Raw genomic sequence first — 22,646 nt, 5'->3', positions numbered from 1 at the left:
ACGTGTTTGTTTCTGCAATCTTACAAATCCCACTCCATTCTCTAGTGATGTGATTGGCAAACAGTAAAACACATTCACGTGTGCTTCTAAAGTATTTGATAGAGTGACATTAAATACATTACTGAAAATGTTCCTGAGGGAATTGATTTTTATTTTTTATTTTATATACTGTAGTTTTTCTGGAGGGACTTTATCTCTCGGTTGGACTGGGAACGACTTGGGATACCCACGGAGGACCTGGAAGAGGTGTCTGGGGGGCGGGAAGTATGGCCATCCCTCCTGACACTGTCGCCCCTGTGACCTGGCCCTGGATAAGCGGTTGAAGCGGTTGAAGATGGGTACTGTACAGTACTTTATTAATCCCCAAAAGGAAATTGGTAACACACTCTAGTTAGTCAAGAGGTGGCTGTTGTGGACCAGGAAGTAGCCCTCGTCACTGCATCCTGAAGTGAAGTATCGATATGAGCGGAGAACACATGAAAAGCCTCTTGAAATATCTCCCCACCGATATGTATTGAATAAACCCGCTTGAAAAGTCTAAAGCTGTCACGCTGTCACCAACTCCACCCACTACCTGTCAATCAAGCATCCAACCAATCACGGCGCATCTGCCAGAAGGCATTGTATGAACATTATGGGATAAGGCATCTGCTATGTTAGGAGAAGAAATAACTATACATGGACTCCCAAGTTAACATAATTTTAGAGAGTCATAACTGTTCCAACAATTTTCATGTTTTTGAGCAGAAAGTCCAAACAGAAAACGGCAACGAATTCTGAGTGAAAGTAGCTGGCTAGCACCAACAGTCTGTCCAGCTATGGTATTCTGCAGTGTTATTGTGTGGATAATGGCAGCATAGGGCGCCCTCTGCCGGCGCTGGGGAGCACATCGGGAGACCGCGTTAGCTGCCGACATCCTGACTACCACTGATGGTCCAATTGACCCTTATTCAAACTTTAGGGTAGGACTCCCCGAATCCATGCTCTTGAAACGACAATATCAGAATGCACTTTGAGGTGTTGTACATTTCCAACAATTTCTCCTTTGTTAATCACAAGATGTAGAGAATATGAAATGAGATATGAGAATATGTAATCATTATTCTACAGCAATAATACCAATAGAAAAGGTATACTGACGAGTAAATTGTGTAAAGATAAACCGAAGCTGGATAGAAAAATTGTCAGCTAAAATCAGGACGCGTGGTCGAGTGGAGTTGATTCACGCTCCAAGAGGTGGCGGTAATGAGCACAAGAAACAAGAATCGGGAGGAGGAGGAGAAGAAGAAGAAGTGAAAGTAGTGTTTATTACTTGGACCCAAACACATCTAACTCATTTCTGTATAAGTATGTGTGCTGTGTTTTCTTTCAAGGAAAAAAGAAGAATATACAGAAAGTCATCATCAACCCTGGAGGGTGAACCATGTCGCTGGGTCGGTTCGATGCCCGGTCCAAGCTGCTGGTCCGGTCGCTCCTGTCCGGTGTCACCGGCGTCCAGAGAGCCCTGAGCGTCTTCAGCAGACAGCAGCGGGCCGACCCTGAAAGCAACCTGTCCAACTTCATAGACACGTTGTGTGGAGACGAGGTGGCTCCAGATGAAGATGGCCAGCCTGTGGCAGTGTAAGGACACCATAACGCAAGCAAAGCTACACTTATATTTTCACTGCAGACGTCTTAATTCGTTAGAACATAAATGGTGATTTCTGTTTCGTTGCAGCATGCCAGTAAGCAATGGCACATTTAATTTATTCTGGGATGTTTTGCTACTGTTCATGACTGAAATGCTCAACTACAGTACTCTACCATAAAATGTGTAATGTTTATTGAATCCCCTGAAGAAACGTATAAAATCAGAATCATCCCCGTTAACTAAATCATCCCTAAAAAATGGAATCAAGGTATTTCAAAAATGAGTTATTAATCATCATTATGATGGCAATACTAGTGGTAATTAGTTGTACACAATCACTCTGTTATTAAATTTTATGAAATGATAAACTTAAGCTGTTTACATGGAAATTAAATGTTTGGATAAATTATTGACACAATAATCATGTTATGCCCCATACATCTGTCCATGGCTTATAACTATCTATTCTTTTACCTCCCTCAGTAAACCCCTGGTGTGCCTGTTTCCAGCGTCATTTAAGCAGAACTTGCTCTCTTTCGTTTATCTGCTCTCCCCAAGTCTTCCTCAAACCTCTGGTCTTCATCTGATCAAATGCCTCAGACAGGATGACCATCCAAGCCCCTGGGTCTCTGCTCTGATCAGACAACTGGAAAAAAACCTGGGGGTCCACAGTCCACAGTCTTTGTACACCCCATCATGCAGTCAGAAACTTGAGGGGCTGTCACAACGTTTTGTAGGTTTTGCCGAGACTGGAGGATGGGCGACATGCTTCAGTGGTCAAAAAGGACAGTCTAAGTGTCAGTCTGAATCCAGTTTACCAGAACTAGGCACACAGAGAAAAAGAAAGGGCAACCATGTCATTCTGGACTCAGATGATGAGGAAACAGGACAGCAGAGTAAACGGATAAAGATGGATGACTGTGAAAAAGAGTGTCTGGATGCTGAAGAACCGAGATCGAAGGCAGAGGAATCTGGAAAATTAGAAAGTGATTCTCCAGATGAGACAACTCCTGAAGAACTGCAGCCAGCAGCAGATAATCCAAGTGATTCCCTGCCTCAGCACATACAGGTATAGACAGATTTAATCTGTCCCACATTTATCTTCCACTTCACATTTCCACCAATTTTCACTCAGTGATCAATTGTAATGTGCCAGTCATGACATACTTTTATTACACAGATTACAGATAACATAATTCTTTTTTTTTTTAGTTTTGTGCTCTTCAAATGAAAGAATTACTAGACAGTCAAACAGAGGTAAGAGTGTTTTTCTTTCTTTCTTTTAGCATAGACTGGCATGACGTGATGTTTGGTCTTACTTTATTTTTCTGTCTGCAGTGGGACCAGAGCTCCAAGGATATGTTCATCAAAGTGTTGATTGAGTGTGACCCCAGCCAAGTAAGTCCTAAAACCACGTAGAACTGACTCTTTTTTCTTTCAATTGAATCCATCAATGAGTATTAAGTGTAACTTGTGTTCTATCTTAAGAATTTTTGAAAATATTTTATCAGAATATGTAGCAGGAGAACAACCTGGATTAAAGAGATCATTCCGTATTTTTGAAGGGGAAACAACTTGGAATTTTGTATTCAAAAGCTTTTCCACATAATTTCCACAAAAATAGGTGTTATAGAGCTTTATTCACTTGTTTGTACAAGTGACACTGAATTAAAAGTGTTAAAGGAAATAGAGGTAAAGACAGTGGCAGATAATAATCTCCGATTGTTGTGCTTTACATCTGAATTCAGCACAAGCTTCATTCTGGGCATTTAATAGGCTATCTAAGGACTAATCCCTCTTTTCTATTTGTGTTCAGGTGGAAGAGTTATGCAGAATCCTCAGACTATCTGACTTACCAGAACAGACTATGCTTAAACTGTGCACTGGTGTCTTGGCTCTGTCTCCTGACCTCGGCTACAGCACAGCAACAACCCTGATCAAGAGCCTCCTGCTGAAGAAGGTACATCACTGTACACATGAGGGAAGCAAAGTCGTATTCAGTACTGACAGAATATTTTTTTGCTTAACCTCTAGGTCCTGTCTCTGTCAGAACCAGCCTCAAGATGTCTAGTCACTGCAGTGACATCACTCTGTAGCCACTGTCCGAGATCAATGTGCCAGGCTCTAATCAGACCTGTACTAGAGGAAAATACCATAGGTAAGGAAAGGAGAGCAATCATTTATGAAGAATTTCACTGCCATGATCTGTGAGCGGTGTCTAACGTTTTTTTGGGGGGGGGTTTCCACAAGAAAATAAAAAATTTAGACCCCAGGTTAAGAAGGTCACTTTTGTTTCTGCTTTTCAACTATAAGGTTAAACATCTGCTTTTCATTATGCCTTTAATCTAATCTTACTAAACACTCTCGATGACGCACAGCTAAACTAGAGGCTACAACAAGTCCATAAGATTTTATAGCAGATTTTTTAGAGGTTTTTAACAGTATCGGCTCCACAGTTGTAACCATAGCAAATGGTTTGCTGTCAATGTGTTGCATTCACTTCAAAACATGTTGTAACGCAGCCACTTTTCAAGAAAGTTATACTTTTTTTTCTTAAAAAAATAATATATATACATTGTATTTTAATTGTCAAAGTATGTATTGACCATTTGAATATTGTCTTTTGTTAAGAAATTCTATACTGAGCAGCTGCCATGGACCTGACATGACATGACTTCAGTGTTCTGGTTTAATTAAACCAGTCATATGCTTTGGTTTTATGAAAAACCGAGCCATGACCTTCTTCTGTTCTTCTCACTTGTTTCCAGGGAATCCACAGGTTGAGCTACTGAATAGACTGATAGAATGCTGCTTGGACTCCCATTACAGACTGATGATGCTTCAGTAAGATATTTAACGTCTGTACATGCATCAAAGTAGAACAGAATGATAATAGACTCAAGTGATCATTAATTGTTTGTTTCTTTAACTTTTTTTTTCCTGAAGAATGACATTCAAATTAGCCTGGAGTGAGGCAGTGCTTTCCATCATCCACAGCTTGTTGGATTCCAAGGTAATCTGAATGTTTCTTGCGGAACAGGTGCTTTAAGGTCATTTAGTCATAATGCTCATTATAATCACTTTTTCCCCAGCCTGACTTGGGTGAAGAAATGTTCACAGAGTTCACTGAACAGCTCATTTTCCAGGGTCCGAAGTTCACAACATCTGTGAAGTTTGCAAAAATTCTGTTAACATTCCTCACTAAGTACAGCAGTTATGTAAGTGCATGCATTTGTATTTCACACATTTGCTGTAGTGTGGATTTAGTATTTATTTATTTATGTATTCATTTGTTTTTTTTATTTATTTTTTAAGGTAACTGCTGCACAGAAACAACCCTGGCACAACTGTCTGATGTTAAATGAAACCTTTCTGAAGAAACCTCTGCAAGCCGCTTTGAAAAGAATCAAACACTCATGAAGATTTTTCTGACTAAATTAATGTCAATAAACCATTTAAACAACTTCTTGTCTGCTTCTTGGAATTACTTTTGACTTTCAAGTGAAGCTCGTCATTCCATTAGACACAGAATAACATTTCTGAATCGCCATGAGTTGGGTTTAGGGTGGAGAAATTGTTTTTTATTTAGTTGATACGCACTTTTTACTTGGCAGTTTTCTGATATAACGACTAAAGTTACAACGAGGGTTGACTGCTGATTCATTTGCTTTAATTTTAACCTACGTAGTTTCTTCCTAATATTAAGTTTTGTTTTTTTTAAATTTTAACTTGCAGTTGTTCTACAGTATAAATTACATCTTAAAAACAAACGGTTTGACCCAATGTCTGTACAGTACTCTGTTCTATGTGGAGAAACGTTGGTTCAGATTGACGCACGGAGGAAAAAAACACCGTCGCTTTTGATGACGTCACCACCGAGTCGCGTTTAATTGACGTCACTTCCTCTTGTACTTCCTTTTTCATCGTAGCGAGCGAGAAGGACTAGCAACCAAAATGAGGTGAACGTTATTCCTCCCTTCATATCGAAAAATAAATGTACCAACAGTGAGCGCTGGGTGATGTCGTGTGTTTAGATCTGAAGTTCGTTTTCTGATGTAGCACCGATGGTATTCAGACCGGGTTTAGTGAATTATTTGTAGTTGGAACCTGACGTATGGATGCCGGCCGTCTGTCGGCGTGAGGGCGCGTTAAGTATCGGATGGAATCCGCTGTCATCCACTGATTTAAGACACTTTTAACATCACAGGTCATCATCGGGTATAAAGTGAAGTTCATCCGAATATCTATGAAAGGATATTTCCAAAAATGTACCATTTTATATTTATGTCGCGGACTACCTGCAAACCATCTTGATTCTCGGGGTACTAAACCAATGTCTTTTACTTAAACGAGTTTTGTGATCATTTTCTCAGTAAGGTGTCCAGGGACACGTTGTATGAGGCCGTGAAGGAGGTCCTGCAGGGCTCAGTGGCCAAGCCAAGGAAGTGAGTTTATATGAGAGAACTATTCAATTTCGATTATTAGGTCAAGGAATAAAATCCAATAATGAGATCCTAACTGTTCATCTGTTTGTAGATTTGTGGAGTCGGTGGAGCTGCAGATCAGCTTGAAAAACTATGATCCCCAGAAGGACAAGCGTTTCTCCGGAACTGTCAGGTTCGAGCTTTTACTGTTTCACCCAACCTTTTCCCTGTTTGGTTCCAGCCCTGTCTGAGTAGTGGTACAGCCAATTTATGGCATGTAGCTGCTGAATTTGATCAAGTAAAATTTAACAGAACAGACAGGCCAGGGGCAGACATGGAGAAGTACTCTGGGTAGTCTGACCGAGCTGACCCAGCCTTGGCTGGTGGAAGTAAGGCAGACGGACCCCTACCCTGGGTCTTAAAACATGAGGGAAGGCTATAGAGGCTTGTGCTGGTAAGTTCATGTCCTCAAGCCGATCAATTTACATTGACACCAAAGAGGTCAGCTGGACTCCAACTGCAATGGTGGGAAGGGTAAGACTTTGATTGTTTTGGTCATATCAGGATGGTGTTGATACTCAGTTTCAGTATGTTTGAACATTAAAAATTACTTGCGTTATTTGAGTAGTCAAAAAGTCATTTTTGTTCATGTGATATTTTGATAAGTGTACTGTAGTCACCACGGTGCAGATTTCCAGCCAGGCTAACATTGAAAATAAATGCAAATTAATAGACTTTCATAACAACCATGCAATAATGAGAGAGGTTCATTTTCTTGCACTTATCAAAAGCAATTTCACAGTTGGGTTTGCATCACTGAGGTTACTGATAAAAGAAATATAAGTCTGATTGTGCCACTAGGTGATGTTTCTCCTGCAGAAGGTGTATTTCCAATAGTCAGGTGTTTAAATTTTAAATCATGAATAGTTTCTCCAACTGCTTTAATATGCAGGCTGAAGACCCTCCCCAGGCCTAAGTTCTCCGTGTGTGTTCTGGGAGACCAGCAGCACTGTGATGAGGCCAAAGCTGCTGAGCTTCCCCACATGGACATCGAGGCTCTCAAGAAGCTCAACAAGAACAAAAAGCTGGTCAAGAAACTCGGTACAAAGTGGACAGAACGTACGAGAGTTTTGATGGTAGAACACAAACAGACTTTCTCAAAGTTTTCATTTCTTACTGCACCCTTCTAGCCAAGAAATACGATGCCTTCCTGGCCTCAGAGTCTCTGATCAAGCAGATCCCTCGTATCCTTGGTCCTGGGCTGAACAAGGCTGGGAAATTCCCCTCCCTGCTCACCCACAATGAGAACATGACAACCAAGGTGGACGAGGTCAAATCCACCATCAAATTCCAGATGAAGAAGGTAAATAATGCAATATTTGAAATGCCACCTTACTGGCTGATTCTCGTTTCTAGTAGATTTGTATGTAAATATTGATGTCTCATATATTGATATTGCTTTCTATTTTGCATTGTAGGTGCTCTGTCTGGCTGTAGCTGTTGGACATGTGAAGATGACGGAGGATGAGCTTGTGTACAACATTCACTTGGCTGTCAACTTCCTGGTGTCTCTGCTGAAGAAGAACTGGCAGAATGTCCGTGCGCTGTACGTCAAGAGTACCATGGGCAAGCCCCAACGCCTCTACTAAGACTCTTTTCTATGAATAAAAACATGGAGATACTCCAAAGTTAACTGAGTGCTGTTTTTCTTGACCAGATTCAGCATACTGTATACTGTAGGTCAAAGTTCATGTCCACATCAAGAGGTGAAGCTGGAGCAAAATTAGTGCTTTATTGGGGTTCTAAAGGTGTCTGTTGTTTTTCCGCTTTCACATTTAGTATGCGAACTAAAAAATTTCTTCATCCCTATGTGTAGAGTTTAAACCAAGAAATTTTCCATAAATTTCAACTGTTATGATTATCGTTTGATTTGGCAATGTCTCATTTTCTATTCTGTTTTTGCCGTCCAAATGCTAAATCTGTTCCTTCGAGTAAAGTGAGGTTTGTCTTTGAAGTTTAATTGACAAAAGTTGATTCCAGAAATTATTCAGAATCTTACCTTCTTGTAGCATAATTATACTTATTGTTGATTGACTGCTAGTGTAATAAGTTAAACAAGTAGCAATTGAAAAATATGAAAGTAAAAACAAAGATAAAATTTTGATCCTAATAAAAGTAACAATGCTGCACATTAAGCATATATTTTCTTTACATTAATTCACTCTGGGCTCGTCAACAGGTCCAGCCATCACTACCCATGAGCCTCTTGGGGAGGCAGTGACCTGCTCTAGTTTGACTGTGGATCTCTTAATAGGATTATCTATTCTCAGTGCAGTCCAAAGGATGAGGGGAAATGAAACGGACACAAACCTATGAGAATGTAATTGCATTTACAACAATGAAAACTTTGATTAAAAGGATGATTTGAATTATTTTATCTGGTGGTTTACCTGAGGAAGACATTTGGACTATTCTAGTGAAGACAACATGAACACTCAGGTCAGTTGTTCTTCCTGTTCCTCCTAACAGCAATAAACATTTTTCTTTTTCATGACTGAATTAGTGAGATATGATCTTTATGACCTCATTCCAGCCTGATGCAGACACGAACATCTGTTCTTCCACCATGATGGGAAGTGAGGACAGTGAAGAAGGTAACAGCTCCGTATAATGTTAATCTACTAGCCAGTAACCGGTGTCCTTTGAATTTAACCTGGGTTAAAACTTAACAACAGAGAGCAGCCAAGAGGAGCAGCCAATCACCAGCTGGAATGAACTATCCATTATTGAGCGTGTGGGCTTCAACAGGTGACACAGTACAATTATATTCAGTAGGATATATCATAAAATGTTTAAAGAATGTGACTCGATGTGTTATTTAATATTGATTTTTTTTTCTGACAGTGTAGAGATGTCAGAGAAAGATTTGGAGGTACAGTCACATGCTTTTCATTCATCATTTACCACACATGACATTTATCTCAAGCTGTTTCAGCAGTAGCAAATCCAGTTTTGATTGTTATGAATATCCTTTCCTTAAGTTCCACTTTCTGGATTTTAGTTATGAAGTGGTCTGCAAAGTTTTTACAAAGATTACCTGTTGGTGTCTTAAGAACTTCATTAAAATCAGTGCCTGTTAAAATATTACAAGTCGAGCAGAGTAACTGAGGGTTGAGTTTGTGGTTGGTCATGAGTTTTGAGAAATGGGAAATTCATACCCCCTTGACTGCGTTATTTTAGGTCTGGAGTTTTTACCATAAAATCTCATAATGAATGGTTAGTTTACTCTTTCTCCATCTTTTTTCAGCATATTCAGCATTTTTCTTTTCAGTTTATTGATTTCATAGTTTTTTCTCCATGGGGGTGTAGTTTTTGTTCTTATTATTTTAGTTGCTGGTGGAGCTACTAAGTCCAGAGTTGACTTCAATTTACTGTTAAAATGATCAATGATAAAATCACAAGGTGCAGATAAAATATCAGCAGGAATAAATTGTAAAATCTCAACAAAATTTGGAGCCACTTCAGAAGTGAGATAGCGTCTCCTCACTGTTCTCAATAGGGCCTCCATCAGGTTAAAACTGATGTTAAAAAATAAACAATAGTGGCCGGACACAGCCAGGTCATCAACAGAGGACAGGCTGATGGACAGGCCATGACCAGATCCGAAGTGTAGAAAATAAAAAATTTAAATTTAATGGGCAGGCCTTGAGTATAACAAGCCCCGAGTATAACAAGTATGTCACTGCCAAACCATGTAGACAACAGTCTAACTTATCCAAAATCATATTGTTCATCAGTTATGTTCTATTTAAAAGAAGGTGAACATTGAAAAAACTCCTACATCGAAGTGACAGGTGGCTTGTCGATGATGGAGGTGGGTTGTAGTGTTTTGTGACTGATAATTTCAAGGTCCATAAAGAGGAAAAAGAAAAACATTTTCAATATTTTTACGGGCGCCCAAACTTTCCTAATGTTTGGTTGGCAGGTTGCCTTTTCTCAGATCGCCCTGGCCTTCCGCTGTGATCAGTACACGTTGAAGCAGAGGCTGCAGGCAGAGGAGCATGCCCGCAACCTGGCTGAGGAAAACATCCAGCTGGAGCTGAGCAGAGGAAGGGAGACCCTGGAGGTACTGAAAATGACAGATGATCTGAAATGAGGTGTAACGACACAATAGCTAGTGAATGTGTGTACTTGTGTGTGTTCTCAGACACTGAAGGGCTTGTGTCTGGACAGTCGGCGCAGTAAAATCCTGCAGAGGCTGGAGCTATCTCTGGACATCCTGGGTGGGACTGTAGAGCGGATCTCTAACACGGCTGAAGTTCTGGGTGCTGTACATCAAGTACGGAGACAAGGCACCAACAATGTTTAGATGCAGAATATTATAGAGAGGATAAAAAAAATTTTTTTTTAAATGTGGAAATTTTCTTGCTGCCTTTTCTGTGTGATATAGTTCATACATTTACATCTTAAAGTGTAAAAAACCATACTTTTAATGAAATGATGACAGAAGGAAAACATGTGTGACACATATAGAGACACATAGGAAAAGTTTCTCAAGCAGTCAGTTTGAGGGAAAGATGTTTAACTGAGACTTAGAACCTACTAAAAAAATGACACCTCTAATCATGAACAATAATTTCCTGAAATATATCTGTGACTAATTCTTTTTTGATACCAACACATCCATAGATTTATGCTGGTATGGTCTCATTCCTGAATATGTTTCCTGTTAATGACAGGAGGCTCGAGTGAGTCGAGCAGTCGAGCTCATGGTGGCTCATGTGGAGAATCTGAGCAGAAGACATGATAGAGACGTGTTGGAGCTGGAGGAGGCCCAGAGGGTGATCCAGCAGCAGAATTCCTGCAGAAATATCTTCAATCCCATAGAATCTCCAGGTCTGTCACACTTTCTGCCTCAAGCTTGTCTGTTCTGCTGCAATGTTGGGCTGACCAGTGCATTTCTTGTTGCAGAACCAGAGGACAGTGACAGTAGAAAGAAAAGTTCTCATCAGGTTACTGTATATTTAATTTACTGTAGAATCTGAACACAGCTTCCTTTTCATATATTCAGTCTGACAACTCTTTTCTCATTAGAATGGCATCCGTCGAAGAGTCAGTATATCATTAATTTCCAGTAAAAAGGTAGGAAAAAAAAGGTTTCTTTATTGATTTCTCTGTCCATATTTTACAAACGTTGTCATCCAGACACCTAAAACAGTCTTTTGTTTTTGCCTGTACAGATGAAGTTTAAGGGGGGGGACATTTCTGATGAAGGATCCTCCAGCAAAAAGCCCACTTGCTCCTGCCAGCCCCCATTCCTCAGTTCTGAATGCAGCTGCTCTGCCTCAATGAGGGATGACTCAGTGGACGAGAGGTGGATGTCAGACATACGGTTGTGCTTTTGAAGACACCTGATCAGCGTACTCTGTTATCTGATTTCCCTTATTCTGTTGTTTTAGGTCATTAGATCCAGATGAAACTCCGTCAGATACTTTGGCCGCTCAGTCTCCTCAGCAGGCCTCCCTGACCCTGAACCAAGAGCGCCTCCCTTCAAAACAACTGACCAGCAGAGATACACAATGCAAAAAGTAGGGCTTAAGAAGACAAGACAATATAGTCTGTAGTAATAAAAAAATACTTTTGCTGAAGCACCTGTTGGCTTTTTATTTTATCCTCCTTTTACAACTAAATATTTCCTCATTATTGAAGAGTCCCTGCTGAGAAAAGAATAACAAAGCAGCAAATGTTTCATTGTTTCCCAAGAGGTCAAAGCATCAGTGAATTACTGAAATACAGTTAATGATGTATGTCCTAGTGCTTTCTATTGTTGTAACTGTTATTTTGTGTTACCTAGTTTGTAAAATGCCTTTAAGTTTATTCACTGTGGGACTGGTAAAAAGCAATAATGATGGAAGAAGGTCATTTATTCTATGGATTCGACAGCTACCATTTGTGAAGTTGATAGCTTCATAGTGATGTATTTATTACTATGTTGTGTTTCTGTTTCTTGGTTTCAGCTCCTCCTTGGAGACACTGAGACAGAGACACAAGAGCAAAACTGTGTCAGCAAAGAAAAAAGCAGAAAAAGATAAAAAGAGGAAGAATATTCATCGAAAACCTTCTGGGGGAATGTAAGTTAATGGATTTTGAACATCTGATGGAGAATTTTCCTGTTGGCCGACACTGTCTGCTCTCTTCAGGTGTGCATTTCTGTGGAGACGTCATCTGGCTTGCTGGTTGTATCACTGTCGTTGGCTTCTCCTCTGCTTGTACCTGTGTGTGTTTTTCTGCATCATAATAATGACTTACTTCATGCTGGTTGCTTTATGAATGATATATTTAATTAAATACTGTACAAAGCTATCACATTTATATCTATAAAGCCATAAAATCTAAATCCTGTCATTACTGAAATAATCAAAAGTGTATGTCAGCTGAGACACTTTTGAAAACCTTTTTGTGTATGATGACAACAGCTAAATTTCAGGTTTTTAATGTTTTATTATAAATATACAAAAATACCAAGACTGATACAATCACTTGGTTAGTAACAAAGCACTAAATTGCAGTCATCAAACCACTGTTGAAGGCATCAGTGATTAATTATAAAAGGTTAATAGTAAAGACTTCACATCAGACAGATGATTTTAAGGGATGAATGTTCAATAAAGATAAATATAGAAAAACATTGACAATTATATTAGGAATGAATAAACTTAATTAAAAGCCTAAGTAGGTGAATCTCATGTGCAAAATCTGTACCACAAAAAACCTACAAACCACAGGAAGTTCATTGTTAATCTTTTGATCCGTTTGAATTTTTAAGAAATGAAATGGAACTCTATTCACCACATACATTTCAAATCATCTATTAGAAAAACTTAAAAACTGTCATACAACCTTATGTTAAGTTTTAAATAAAGACAAAAAGAATGTGCTCATCAGGACACCAAAGGGTCCACTTTGTCTTCATCAGGTCAACAAACCATCTCACAGAGAGTCCAAAGCCAAAATAAATACAGAGATAAATAGAAGGGATTTACGCTTCGTGGAGAGCAGAGGAGTATCAGCTACACCTGGCTAATGATTTCAGCGTCCTCCGCTATGAACCACTGGACTGGAGTCCCGTCTGCAGCTCTCTGGAGAACCACATTACCTGAACCCTGTGAAAACATGTCATGAAGTCAGTGACCATCTTCTGCATTCTATCCAGAAACTTACAGCGTACATCTAAGAGCTTCAACAATCAGTTGAATTCGATCAGTGGAATATTAACAGGTGCCTCATTTTAGAGTTTTTCAAACATAACTTCCAAAAATAAAATGTTGAAGATCCAGCTTCGACCAATGTCAAACTGTGTTAATGTTTTTTGACAAAAATGAAAACTGAATGATTTAATTTTGGTTTAATTTAAGTTGGATGGACCAAAAAAGGCATTAAAAGAACATCAATTTTAGGAGGAAATAGTTTGCTTGATCATTAATAGACCTGATGGATTGATAACGTCAGTTGTCTTTCACTACAATCTCAAGTATTACACACTGACAGATTCAACCATCCAGTCTCTTTGTACAACTGCTACTAGACCCCTGCAATATCAGCACCAACCTGTTTAAATGAAGGCAGGTGAGGTGAGGTAGGGCTCTTTACACTCTGAGAGCTCTGCTGATCCATTCCAGTTGGCCTGAACTTCTGCAACTGATTCCTCTGATGCCAGGACTTCAGCTCCTCCGATACAAACTCCCTGGGCATCATTCTGATGGAGTGATTTGGGTACTCCTTCAGCGAGGGTGTTCGCACCAATCTGGTGTAAGGCGGAGGGGGCTTTAGGACCCTCCTTGGGGACAATGCTCCATCCTGCCACTGTTTTTGCGGAGGGATACATGCAGAGGGAGGGGACACAAAGCACTTTCCCATGTCCAGGTGTTGGGGGGAGAGCGGCCCATCTGCTGCTGGGGCCTTGCTGTAGCCAAGGTTGGCTTGAGGCGGAGAAACAGTCTTGTTGGAGAGATTGGAGTGGAAGTGGAATCCGTAAGGTGGAGGGCAGAGCTTTGGAATTTCAGTGGGTACTATTCTGCCAGGTGAGCTAATGTAGGAAGAAGAGGAGTGCTCCGAGCTGCTGTCTTCAGAGCTGGACTGGTAACGACGCATTGGAGTATAGTCTGGAGAATGCAACATTAAGTCAGGTCCACAGAACCGCTGGGGCATCCTGGCTCGCCCTCCATTATTTTCTGAGATGAGCCGCTCCTTGTCTGCAGATGACTTACCCTTTGGAACTCTGAGGATGCAAATCATGTAAGATTACAACATGCATTCTGGTAAGGTTCTTCAGTACATGATCTTATAATACATTTGCCTTCGCTCTGTACCTGAAGGACTGAGAGTACTGTCGGCGCACACGCAGCTCCGGGGTGGAGGGGGCGCTGGTTGAGTGGTTGTGGAGGGCTGAGTGCTTGATAAAATGAGAGAGAGGAATCCTGCAACTCTCAGTAGGCACTGGGTTTCCAGCTGGACTACTATAGGAAACAAAAACAGAAGGCATGACGTGAGGTGTGGAATTCATCGTTTTGATGGTCTCTTTGGTTCCTAATCACAGAGGGATTAGTATCTACAGGTGCAACTGACACAAGTGATGATAAGACCATGACCTAAAAATTTCAAATGAGTTGAACTTTAATCAACTTCCCAAAGTCCAGGAAGCTGAAAGTTGATGCACCATGGATAAGCACTGGTTTTGCTGTTGATCTCACTATGAGTGATTGATTCCTTTCTGTACAGTACAATACAGCACTGCACCTTTGTTGTAAGTAAGAAAACTAATTTTGAGCATTTTTTTTTTCAATATTTTACCTGTAAAATTTCAGACAACGATCTAAATGTAATTCTAATACAAACTCAAACTGACAGGTTATTTTCAGGCTCCTTGTATTTTTTTCCCATTTTTCCTTCATATTGACGTTAAAGTTGTAATATATAGAATATGTGTAACTTCATTGTTGTCAGACACGGTTCCTACCTGGACCTGCTGCTGCCAGCAGACTGAGGTTTAGTAGACTTCTTGTAAGGCAAATCCAGACTGGACTCCTTCCATGGAGAGTTCTGGATGGGGGAGCGCTCGTACTCCACACTGAGCTGACTGGATGACTGCTGGGATGAGAGCTGGTGGGAGTCTGATGGGGAGGCGCTTAAATCTGGTGGCGTCAGAGGAGTGGGCGAGTCCACATCTGTAGAAAACATCAGTTTGTCTGATTATTGGTGGAAAGGAACTACCTGTAAGTTCAGTTACTAAAGTAGGGTACTTTTGTAAAGTTTTAATATACTTGCACTCTAGTTTTCATTTTCAGCCAGTTCAAAAATGTCTTTTCTTATTGAATAACTGACTATTTGTCAATTCACATTAGGCACAAATTATTTGCAACAAATATGATATAATATATGTTATAAATATGATATATATGGTTTTAATTAGGATAGGACTGAGCACCGGAAGGACAATTATCAGTGCAAAAAAAGTAATCATTTGTTAAGTCACTTTCATTTCAAGTATTTCGAGATTATTCAACATATTTGCTGCTTTGGCTGAATAAAAACAATCACCTTTTGAATCACTGATATACATCATTATTACTTTATTATTATTGTGAACCTAGCATATTATAAGTATACTCTGTACTCACCATCATCCAGGGCCACCACATCAGACAGGGAACTGTCATCAGACATGCTCAGATCTGAACACAGACAGGAAACATTTCATGTTTGTAACAGGAGCAGCGCATAGTTTGGCCTGATGAGGGTAGTAGCATCACTCACCATTGTTATGCTTGTTTGAGATTGTAATGCACGGTGAGTTGCACTCGCTCTTTATCCTGTGTTGAAACACGGCCTCCTGCAGTTCCTTCACTTTCTTCTCCTCCCTCTTGCATTGCTGCAGTCGACTCTTCTTCTGTGGTTTGCTGAGGTGCTCCTCCAAGGAGAGTTTGCGAGCAGCTTCGTATATCTTGCGATGAAGAGCCAAGTCAGTTTCCAATGCGTGTAACTCTGAATCCTGCAATAGAAACAAAAAATGTTAGTTCTAGCTAATGATTTGTAGTCCATATGCTTATTGTATGTCTTCTACACTGCTGATATCTCATACCTGTTTGTCCAGATGGATTAGATCTTCATCTAGCTTGAAGGACGCTCCAATCCTCCTTCTGACTCGAGGTGGGTTTTCATTAGGCGTCAGAGGATAGTCTGAGGGCAGCTTACCCGTCAGCTCCTGTGAATGCAAAGAAGTTTGATTACTCGATAAAGAAAAACCAAAACAGTTATAACGACCCATTTTCACCTATCTTAATGTTTCTTATAACCACAGCAGTTGAGCTACTCACTGCCTCCCTGATGCAGAGCTTCCTGAGCTCCAGCAGGCAGAGCTCCAGGCGCTCCTCTAAAGACTGGTGCTTCAGCTTCAGGGCTCTTGTGTTGGTGGTCAGGTCCTTCACTGGGGGCGTGGGGCTGTCTGGACCTGCATTGAGAAGAGGAAGACAGAAGGGTTCCTATCACGATATGTACAACAAATATACAGTACCAACTGCTATTTTTACTATATCTGTCATACCATCTTAAAAGACTGACTACAAAGTGATGTTTTAGCATTAGAGCTGGTATTTTATCACGTAGGTATCGTTTATTGCCATTTTGTATGTTCTGCACTTGCACAAACGCTAGTTCTTGTTATTAACTCAGTATGGTTGACTTTATTACAGACATGACCTTGGCTTAGGTCTGTCTTGTTTTAATTGTGTGGTTTTTTATTGGACACTTAAACATATTCTGTTTGGAATAATAATATTAATAAAATATTTAATCTGTAAATGACTGTAAATTAAACATGTGACCAATTACACAATTGATTCAATATTTCAATTTAAATAGCTCATAAAAATAAAAATCTGAGATGAAAGGTGTTTTTCCTTGTTACTTTGGTATCAGTATTATTATTGTATTTTCTATGTTGGAATCTGTTGATGTATTTTGTAATTTGTGATGTTCCTACCAGAATGCAGGATGATCCCACTGTCAGTGTCACTGATTTCCTCTTTACTCTCAATGGCCGTCATCTCAACTAGGTCTTCTTAATTTTTTTTAAATTGCTGTTGAAACAAGAAGGCATTGCAAAGATGAGTAAAAAATAGATTGAGTATAAGAATAAGAATCGGAATTCTCTTGTTTTCTAAACACATGGCTTCATTCATGCTTGGTCCTGCTGTTTTACTTAACAAAAGTGAATAGCAATTGTCCTTTCACACACTTAGCCATACAGCTATCCATCTCCTCCTCCACCTCTTACTCCCCCCCCCCAGGCTCACTCACAAAAGAGGGAGACCCCATGGTTGACTCGGCACATGTGCAGAGGTTAATCTGAATTGTGGTGCCATGGTGATGGTGCATGGTGCTGCTGGCGTGGGGAGTGTGTCACCATGAGGCGTGTCAGAGGGCGTTTAAAGAGCCCAGACCCCAAAAAAGAAAGCAGATGGCGACAGGAATTACCCCTCTCATGGACTGCACCTGTTTCCCCCCACACCCCTCCCTCGGCTCCTATTCAACCAGTGTCCAGAAAACCCTCTGGGGCTTTGAAGTGGAAGAATTTCTCAATACTGGGTTTGTCCACACAGCATCGGATCACAAGACGCCTGCTGACTCCTATGCTTTTGGCCATTTCACTGACACACTTTAAGGCAAGCAATCACAATTCATGTTTAGGACCTCCTCTGCTGCATTGTTGGCTTCCACCAAACATCTGACTGAAGAACAAAAACAAGCTGCAGCGAGAAAAAAACAGCAAGATGAGGAAAACAATAACAAAAAGCTGCTGATAACATGTAGAAATAAGTCAAGACTTTTGAAACGGCCGCAGACTGAGTGTGACTGTTTGCTGAAATCACCCTCGGACAAAAGAGGGTTTTTCTCTCTGTCTGAAGGTCGGTCAATTTATTCTGGAGCACACATGTCTGGCACCACCCAAGACTTCCCCTAAGAAAACTAGATGATTACATGAAACATCATTCCAGACACAAAAAACATTCATGTAAAAATGATACAGCCACTTTGATTAAATGCCAAACAAACAAACCAAAAAAATAACAAAACAGAGTTTATGAACTTGATGACTCAAAGACTCCATGTGCTCATATCCTGTGAGCAAAGCTCTGACACATAAATGAGTGAAGAATTTAGGGGTAGAAAGACATTAAACCAAGATACCACACCGATTCATGTTTACCCCTGGCTGCTATGGATAATCCTCGTCTTGTCTCATCCTCTGTGTTTGAGACTGGTATGTCCTCTTCCTGCAGAGACCAGGAAGACACGGATCCCGTGTGGATGAAATCCTCCCTTTAACAGGATATTATAGTGTATCCCATTGGACTGACTCATTCACCACAGCAACTCATGTGAACTGATGCAGCTATGGGCAGCCGGTAGCACAATGAAGCACAGGGAGCTCGAGTCAGTAAAACAACAGTGCAACAAAGGCCTTGTATCCACCATCCAGCCTCAATAATCTGCTGTGGGCACAATATCTGCTGACAACTCTGCTTTAGGCCTGCCCAGCATTGTTAGACCAATATTGAGACAAGGCTGCTTAGAGAGGTGGGGTAAGAGACAATGCGGAGTTCTGATTGTGTAAAGTCTGGGCCTTCTCCACTCCTAGACAATTGGCTCCAAACTGCAGCAATCTTTAAAATTTAACATGTCAACAGGAAATCAGCCCGGTAATCAGAGACATGCAGGCCAATGTGGGATTCAATCCACTTGCACCTCATAACTCTCTCAAGACTTTCACAAGAACCTGTGGTCAGGGGACTAGACTGAGTGGGTGGGTTTCTGTAAAACAGCAGACCTCACCAGAAGTTGGTGCTTTTTGCCAAGACATAGATGCCATCTGTGACAGTTTTCATAATAAACCTGAAGAGGAATGAGTATTGAATGTTTGCTGTATAAGGGACAGCCAAGCACTAACTTTTCCTGATCGAGTATAACAGGAATAGCAGTTCATTTCCTAAAGGAATTACTACTGATAGTACTGTCCCCACCCAACAGACTCATCCAAAGCAGTCTTCATATCTTAATTCTGGCGCCTGTAAATGAACATTAATGACGACTATCTAAGAACGTGTCAAAGAAGAGATGGATCATCCAATCCTTGCTGCTCACTAGACTTTAACAGACAAACATCTAGGAAGTTGCTGTTTATGACCAGACATCACGATATGGGTTCAGTGTCTCCCAGACTTCCCCCACCACCCTTTCCCTTGAGATTTTGGAGCTGTGATCTTCTGGAATGCTGCCACCACCGTGTTCATTACCACTGTGGTCGGCTGTGGAATTACCGATGGGGACCAGCTTCGCTAAGGAAACAGTGAGGGATGCCTGAAACCCAACCGAGGCCTGTTCGAAACCTATAATTAAGATTCTCCACAGACTGCTGATACTATGAAAGAAACCAAATAACTTTATATCATACCTTATTTCAGAGTCTGATGAGAAGCCAAAATCCATTCAGCAAAATAGACGCACTCTATACACAATTTGGGTTGAAGTAAGAAAAGCGCATCGCTGTGGGGGTTTGGCAGGAGAAAAAAAAATCGAATACTGTTTTAAAAGGGTATAACTGGAGTCAGGCCTTTGTTTTAAGAAGCAGTGCTGAGTGTGGAAACTTAAGGATACAGCAAAATGCAGACAAGAGATAAAATAAACAGATTATAAGTATACTGAATCCATGACTCAAACACTGTCAAGTTATTTCCTTTATGAAATCAACACTGTTAGTAGTACAGGGGTCTTAGTTTTACAGCAGAGACAATGCAGGGGTAACACACACCCCATCAGTCTACTCCCAGTCACCGGAGGCCATATGCTGGCCAGACAAACCAGCTCTGTCACACCCCAATGACAGTGCAAATACAGAGGGCAAGAAGAGATGCTCTGCTGTTCTCCAGAGGCTAAAGGGATGTCCAAGCATCATGACACCTCGGCCATACGAGTCACTATTTCTGAGGCCTCTGAATGGACACTCATGGTCGTTTTGAGCCAATGGCAGGTTGCATTACAGCTTTTTACCCACAAATGCCCAACAGTTCGTAGGAATATTGGAGTCCAGGGGCAAAAACACACAAAGGTGTTGTTTTTAGCACCACAGTAACAGTGTTGCCAGTCTGTCAACATCTGGACTGTAGGCGACTGTTTATTCTGCCGCTGCGGACAAAAACAACTAACATCAAACAGCATCTTGATTTTATCTGTGAAAACACCCTCAAGCAGCTGTACAGGGTAAGACACTGAATTTAAAAACATCAACATCATCCTCCAGCATACATGGTTTTTTTTCAGAAGTGTTTCCTTTGAAAATGGCAAGGTATTTAAATATTATCTATTTGCATTACACTGAGAAAGAATAGATGTGAGCGGATATACTTGTATCAATACGTAAAAATCAAAATACCATTTTATGAAAATATTAAATTTCCTAAGTACATTATACATATTAAACATTATACAAGTACATTATACATATTATTAACAAAATGGGTTGAAAATACTGTGCAAAAAGCATTAAATATATCCGGTCAGGTGACGATAAATACAGCTGCCAATTCATTCACTAAAGATGATTCTGAGCTGTAGTGATGTAGAAGTAGCAGATACATTAAGCACTTTAAAAAATGACATGTTCTGAGTAAATGTACTTACTTATTATACAAAACATTTACGTAATACTAACACGAGCAAAGGGAGTTTTTGGAAGGTTAAAACAAACTCTTGTGATGGATAAACATTTAGTCATGACAGAACTCTGTCACAGAAACTCCCGCCCCAAAGTTTATCGATTTAAAACTGCGTTTCACAAACACTGCTTGAACTCATGTTAATTCTCCTTTCCTGTCCTGTCTTTTTCGTTCTTAAACCATGTTATTAACCATCATTAAAAAAACGTCTGCGCCTACCGTTTACTCTGATATGTTCCTCCACTGTGTCCACCCTTCTGACGACTTATTCAGACTTTCTCTGGCTGGCAAGAGTGAACGCTCCAGACATCTGTTTCAGTCAACTCCACTTTGTCAACGAAGGGGGATCGGTTTAACTCGGACTATTCGTAACATCTTTTAGTTTATTATTTACTCGGTATAAGTATAAACTGAATCAATTAATGTAATGAATACTCCATGCAAAATAATATATTTCAAGAAATTCAAGTGTTCCACAGGCAAATTTAATTTTCAGCTTCGCTTACCTCCCCGGACTTGATCCAAATGGACTACTCCCACCTCGCTGGCTGTCCAGACACGCGCAGCGTATTGACAAAGCAAGCGGCTCACAGAGGGAGCTTCTAATTAGGAAAGAGGCACAAAAGAAGAATGGCAGTAGGGGAAGGGAAGTTTTGTTATAAGCAAAGACAGCTGTCAAGTAAGGAGCAGGGATGGCGAACAAGACCAAACTCACGTCTTTTTCAAAACATGATAGTGAGGAACCTAATCAATCCATGCACACAGCCGAATCTAACTATACATCAGATAAAATGTGATATAGTTGTACACACACACACACACACACACACACACACACACACACACACACACACACACACACTGGACTAAGTCGGACACTCATGTCTTCAAAATTAGCAATAAATAGTAATAACTTGTAAAATTGATCCACTCAATGAAATAAATATATGCTAAAGTAAAGTAATAATGATATAAAGTTTTAAGCACTAAATAAAATAAAATAGCTCACTAAACAAAGTATCTCAGTGTGCACACTAGACAATAACCACAGCACATGACACATGAAATGTTTTCTGCAGGGAAATGACCCACAAACTCCCTCAGGGGTAGAAGTGTGATTCGGATCTTTTACTTAAGGATAGCAATACCACAGTGTCAACATTCTGTCACAGATTGAAGGACCTAAATTGAAAAATTTAGTTGCAGAGCTGTTTATATGTACACCGACATATCCATCAAAATAGACTCAAGTGCTCAAAAAATGTTTTCATTTAATTTTTAGGTTTGTATTACATTTCAGAAGGAATTATTCATTACTTGCGATACATTTGCACTTCTTTTAGTTGTTACTTTACAAGTTAAGGTTTTAATGATCTACTATTAGCATATATACAGTATAATCTGCATCCATCACAAAGTAAATGACCGAATAGTTTATAAAATAGGTAGCAACATTTTATAACACAATCGGTTATATATTAACAATCTTATATCTTGTGTTATAAGGACATTAAGATATATGTTAATGTCCTCAGACTTCTTTCACTGCTAATTTTGTGTACAAGTTGTAATTGTGTATGCCAGGTGTTGCTAAAAATAATCTTGCCTTACTTTTGAACAGGGAAGTTTTTTCTTGTCTACTGCCGGTGGTTTCCTGGACTTTCCCCAAAGTCTCCAGCGCTTTAACCAGGCCCTAGGGTATTCCCAGCCTCTTTATCTTGGAGACTCTCCTCCAGATGGCCTGTGCTTTCACCTCTCATCCCGTGATGGAATGAAAAGATCAGCTAATTAAACAAAGTCCCCATATCCATGTGAAAGAAC

The 22,646-nt window shown here is 40.2% G+C and overlaps 4 protein-coding genes across 7 annotated transcripts; 3 read left to right on the top strand and 1 right to left on the bottom strand.

The window, feature by feature from the left end:
- Positions 1-1,280: 1,280 nt before the first annotated feature.
- On the top strand, positions 1,281-5,085 carry fance (FA complementation group E). Of its 2 annotated transcripts, none has more exons than XM_068338762.1 (10): positions 1,281-1,620; positions 2,189-2,699; positions 2,843-2,887; positions 2,969-3,028; positions 3,447-3,590; positions 3,665-3,788; positions 4,399-4,474; positions 4,577-4,643; positions 4,723-4,848; positions 4,946-5,085. In XM_068338762.1, exons 1-10 carry the CDS (start codon positions 1,424-1,426, stop codon positions 5,048-5,050), a joined length of 1,455 nt encoding a protein of 484 aa, XP_068194863.1. In that variant the 5' UTR covers positions 1,281-1,423; the 3' UTR covers positions 5,051-5,085. The 2 variants fall into 2 exon arrangements, with proteins under 2 accessions (XP_068194863.1, XP_068194853.1); XM_068338752.1 differs by having other exon boundaries at positions 2,114-2,699.
- Positions 5,086-5,531: 446 nt separating this feature from the next.
- Positions 5,532-7,747, top strand: rpl10a (ribosomal protein L10a). The gene is made up of 6 exons (XM_068338713.1): positions 5,532-5,589; positions 6,004-6,075; positions 6,167-6,247; positions 7,007-7,155; positions 7,245-7,417; positions 7,533-7,747. The coding sequence occupies exons 1-6, from the start codon at positions 5,585-5,587 to the stop codon at positions 7,701-7,703; spliced, it is 651 nt and encodes a 216-aa protein (XP_068194814.1). The 5' UTR covers positions 5,532-5,584; the 3' UTR covers positions 7,704-7,747.
- Positions 7,748-7,889: 142 nt separating this feature from the next.
- si:ch211-163l21.11 (inositol 1,4,5-triphosphate receptor associated 2) lies at positions 7,890-12,420 on the top strand. Of its 2 annotated transcripts, none has more exons than XM_068338700.1 (13): positions 7,890-8,553; positions 8,648-8,708; positions 8,790-8,862; positions 8,964-8,986; positions 10,040-10,180; positions 10,262-10,393; positions 10,794-10,950; positions 11,026-11,066; positions 11,149-11,196; positions 11,295-11,428; positions 11,514-11,642; positions 12,072-12,185; positions 12,255-12,420. In XM_068338700.1, exons 3-13 carry the CDS (start codon positions 8,826-8,828, stop codon positions 12,382-12,384), a joined length of 1,086 nt encoding a protein of 361 aa, XP_068194801.1. In that variant the 5' UTR covers positions 7,890-8,553; positions 8,648-8,708; positions 8,790-8,825; the 3' UTR covers positions 12,385-12,420. The 2 variants fall into 2 exon arrangements, with proteins under 2 accessions (XP_068194801.1, XP_068194792.1); XM_068338691.1 differs by having other exon boundaries at positions 8,959-8,986.
- A 116-nt stretch (positions 12,421-12,536) lies between these two features.
- Positions 12,537-21,100, bottom strand: inavaa (innate immunity activator a). Of its 2 annotated transcripts, none has more exons than XM_068338672.1 (10): positions 21,045-21,100; positions 17,093-17,189; positions 16,428-16,561; positions 16,193-16,315; positions 15,868-16,102; positions 15,732-15,785; positions 15,071-15,278; positions 14,424-14,570; positions 13,663-14,332; positions 12,537-13,217 (listed from the first exon to the last, which is right to left on the bottom strand). In XM_068338672.1, exons 2-10 carry the CDS (start codon positions 17,154-17,156, stop codon positions 13,125-13,127), a joined length of 1,728 nt encoding a protein of 575 aa, XP_068194773.1. In that variant the 5' UTR covers positions 17,157-17,189; positions 21,045-21,100; the 3' UTR covers positions 12,537-13,124. The 2 variants fall into 2 exon arrangements, with proteins under 2 accessions (XP_068194773.1, XP_068194780.1); XM_068338679.1 differs by lacking the exon at positions 21,045-21,100 and adding an exon at positions 18,320-18,412.
- Positions 21,101-22,646: the final 1,546 nt, after the last annotated feature.

The sequence above is a fragment of the Antennarius striatus genome, chromosome 2 (genome assembly GCF_040054535.1).
Source record: "Antennarius striatus isolate MH-2024 chromosome 2, ASM4005453v1, whole genome shotgun sequence".
In the NCBI taxonomy this organism is placed as follows: Eukaryota; Metazoa; Chordata; class Actinopteri; order Lophiiformes; family Antennariidae; genus Antennarius; species Antennarius striatus.
The sequence above is the reverse complement of the archived record's forward strand: the minus strand, read 5'-3'. Positions and strand labels throughout refer to the sequence as shown.

Bases quoted from the DNA above. Each gene is read 5' to 3' on its own strand.
- si:ch211-163l21.11 (XM_068338691.1), top strand. The intron at 10,951-11,025 runs GTCTGTCACACT...TTCTTGTTGCAG, and splicing joins CAATCCCATAGAATCTCCAG to AACCAGAGGACAGTGACAGT. The intron at 11,643-12,071 runs GTAGGGCTTAAG...TCTTGGTTTCAG, and splicing joins AGAGATACACAATGCAAAAA to CTCCTCCTTGGAGACACTGA.
- fance (XM_068338752.1), top strand. From the start codon at position 1,424: ATGTCGCTGGGTCGGTTCGATGCCCGGTCCAAGCTGCTGGTCCGGTCG. The intron at 2,888-2,968 runs GTAAGAGTGTTT...TTCTGTCTGCAG, and splicing joins TACTAGACAGTCAAACAGAG to TGGGACCAGAGCTCCAAGGA. The intron at 3,591-3,664 runs GTACATCACTGT...CTTAACCTCTAG, and splicing joins AGAGCCTCCTGCTGAAGAAG to GTCCTGTCTCTGTCAGAACC.
- inavaa (XM_068338672.1), bottom strand. From the start codon at position 17,156: ATGACGGCCATTGAGAGTAAAGAGGAAATCAGTGACACTGACAGTGGG. The intron at 15,279-15,731 runs GTGAGTACAGAG...TGTTTTCTACAG, and splicing joins TGTGGTGGCCCTGGATGATG to ATGTGGACTCGCCCACTCCT. The intron at 13,218-13,662 runs GTTGGTGCTGAT...ATGTTTTCACAG, and splicing joins ACCTGCCTTCATTTAAACAG to GGTTCAGGTAATGTGGTTCT.
- rpl10a (XM_068338713.1), top strand. The intron at 6,248-7,006 runs GTTCGAGCTTTT...TTTAATATGCAG, and splicing joins CGTTTCTCCGGAACTGTCAG to GCTGAAGACCCTCCCCAGGC. The intron at 7,156-7,244 runs GTACAAAGTGGA...GCACCCTTCTAG, and splicing joins AAAGCTGGTCAAGAAACTCG to CCAAGAAATACGATGCCTTC.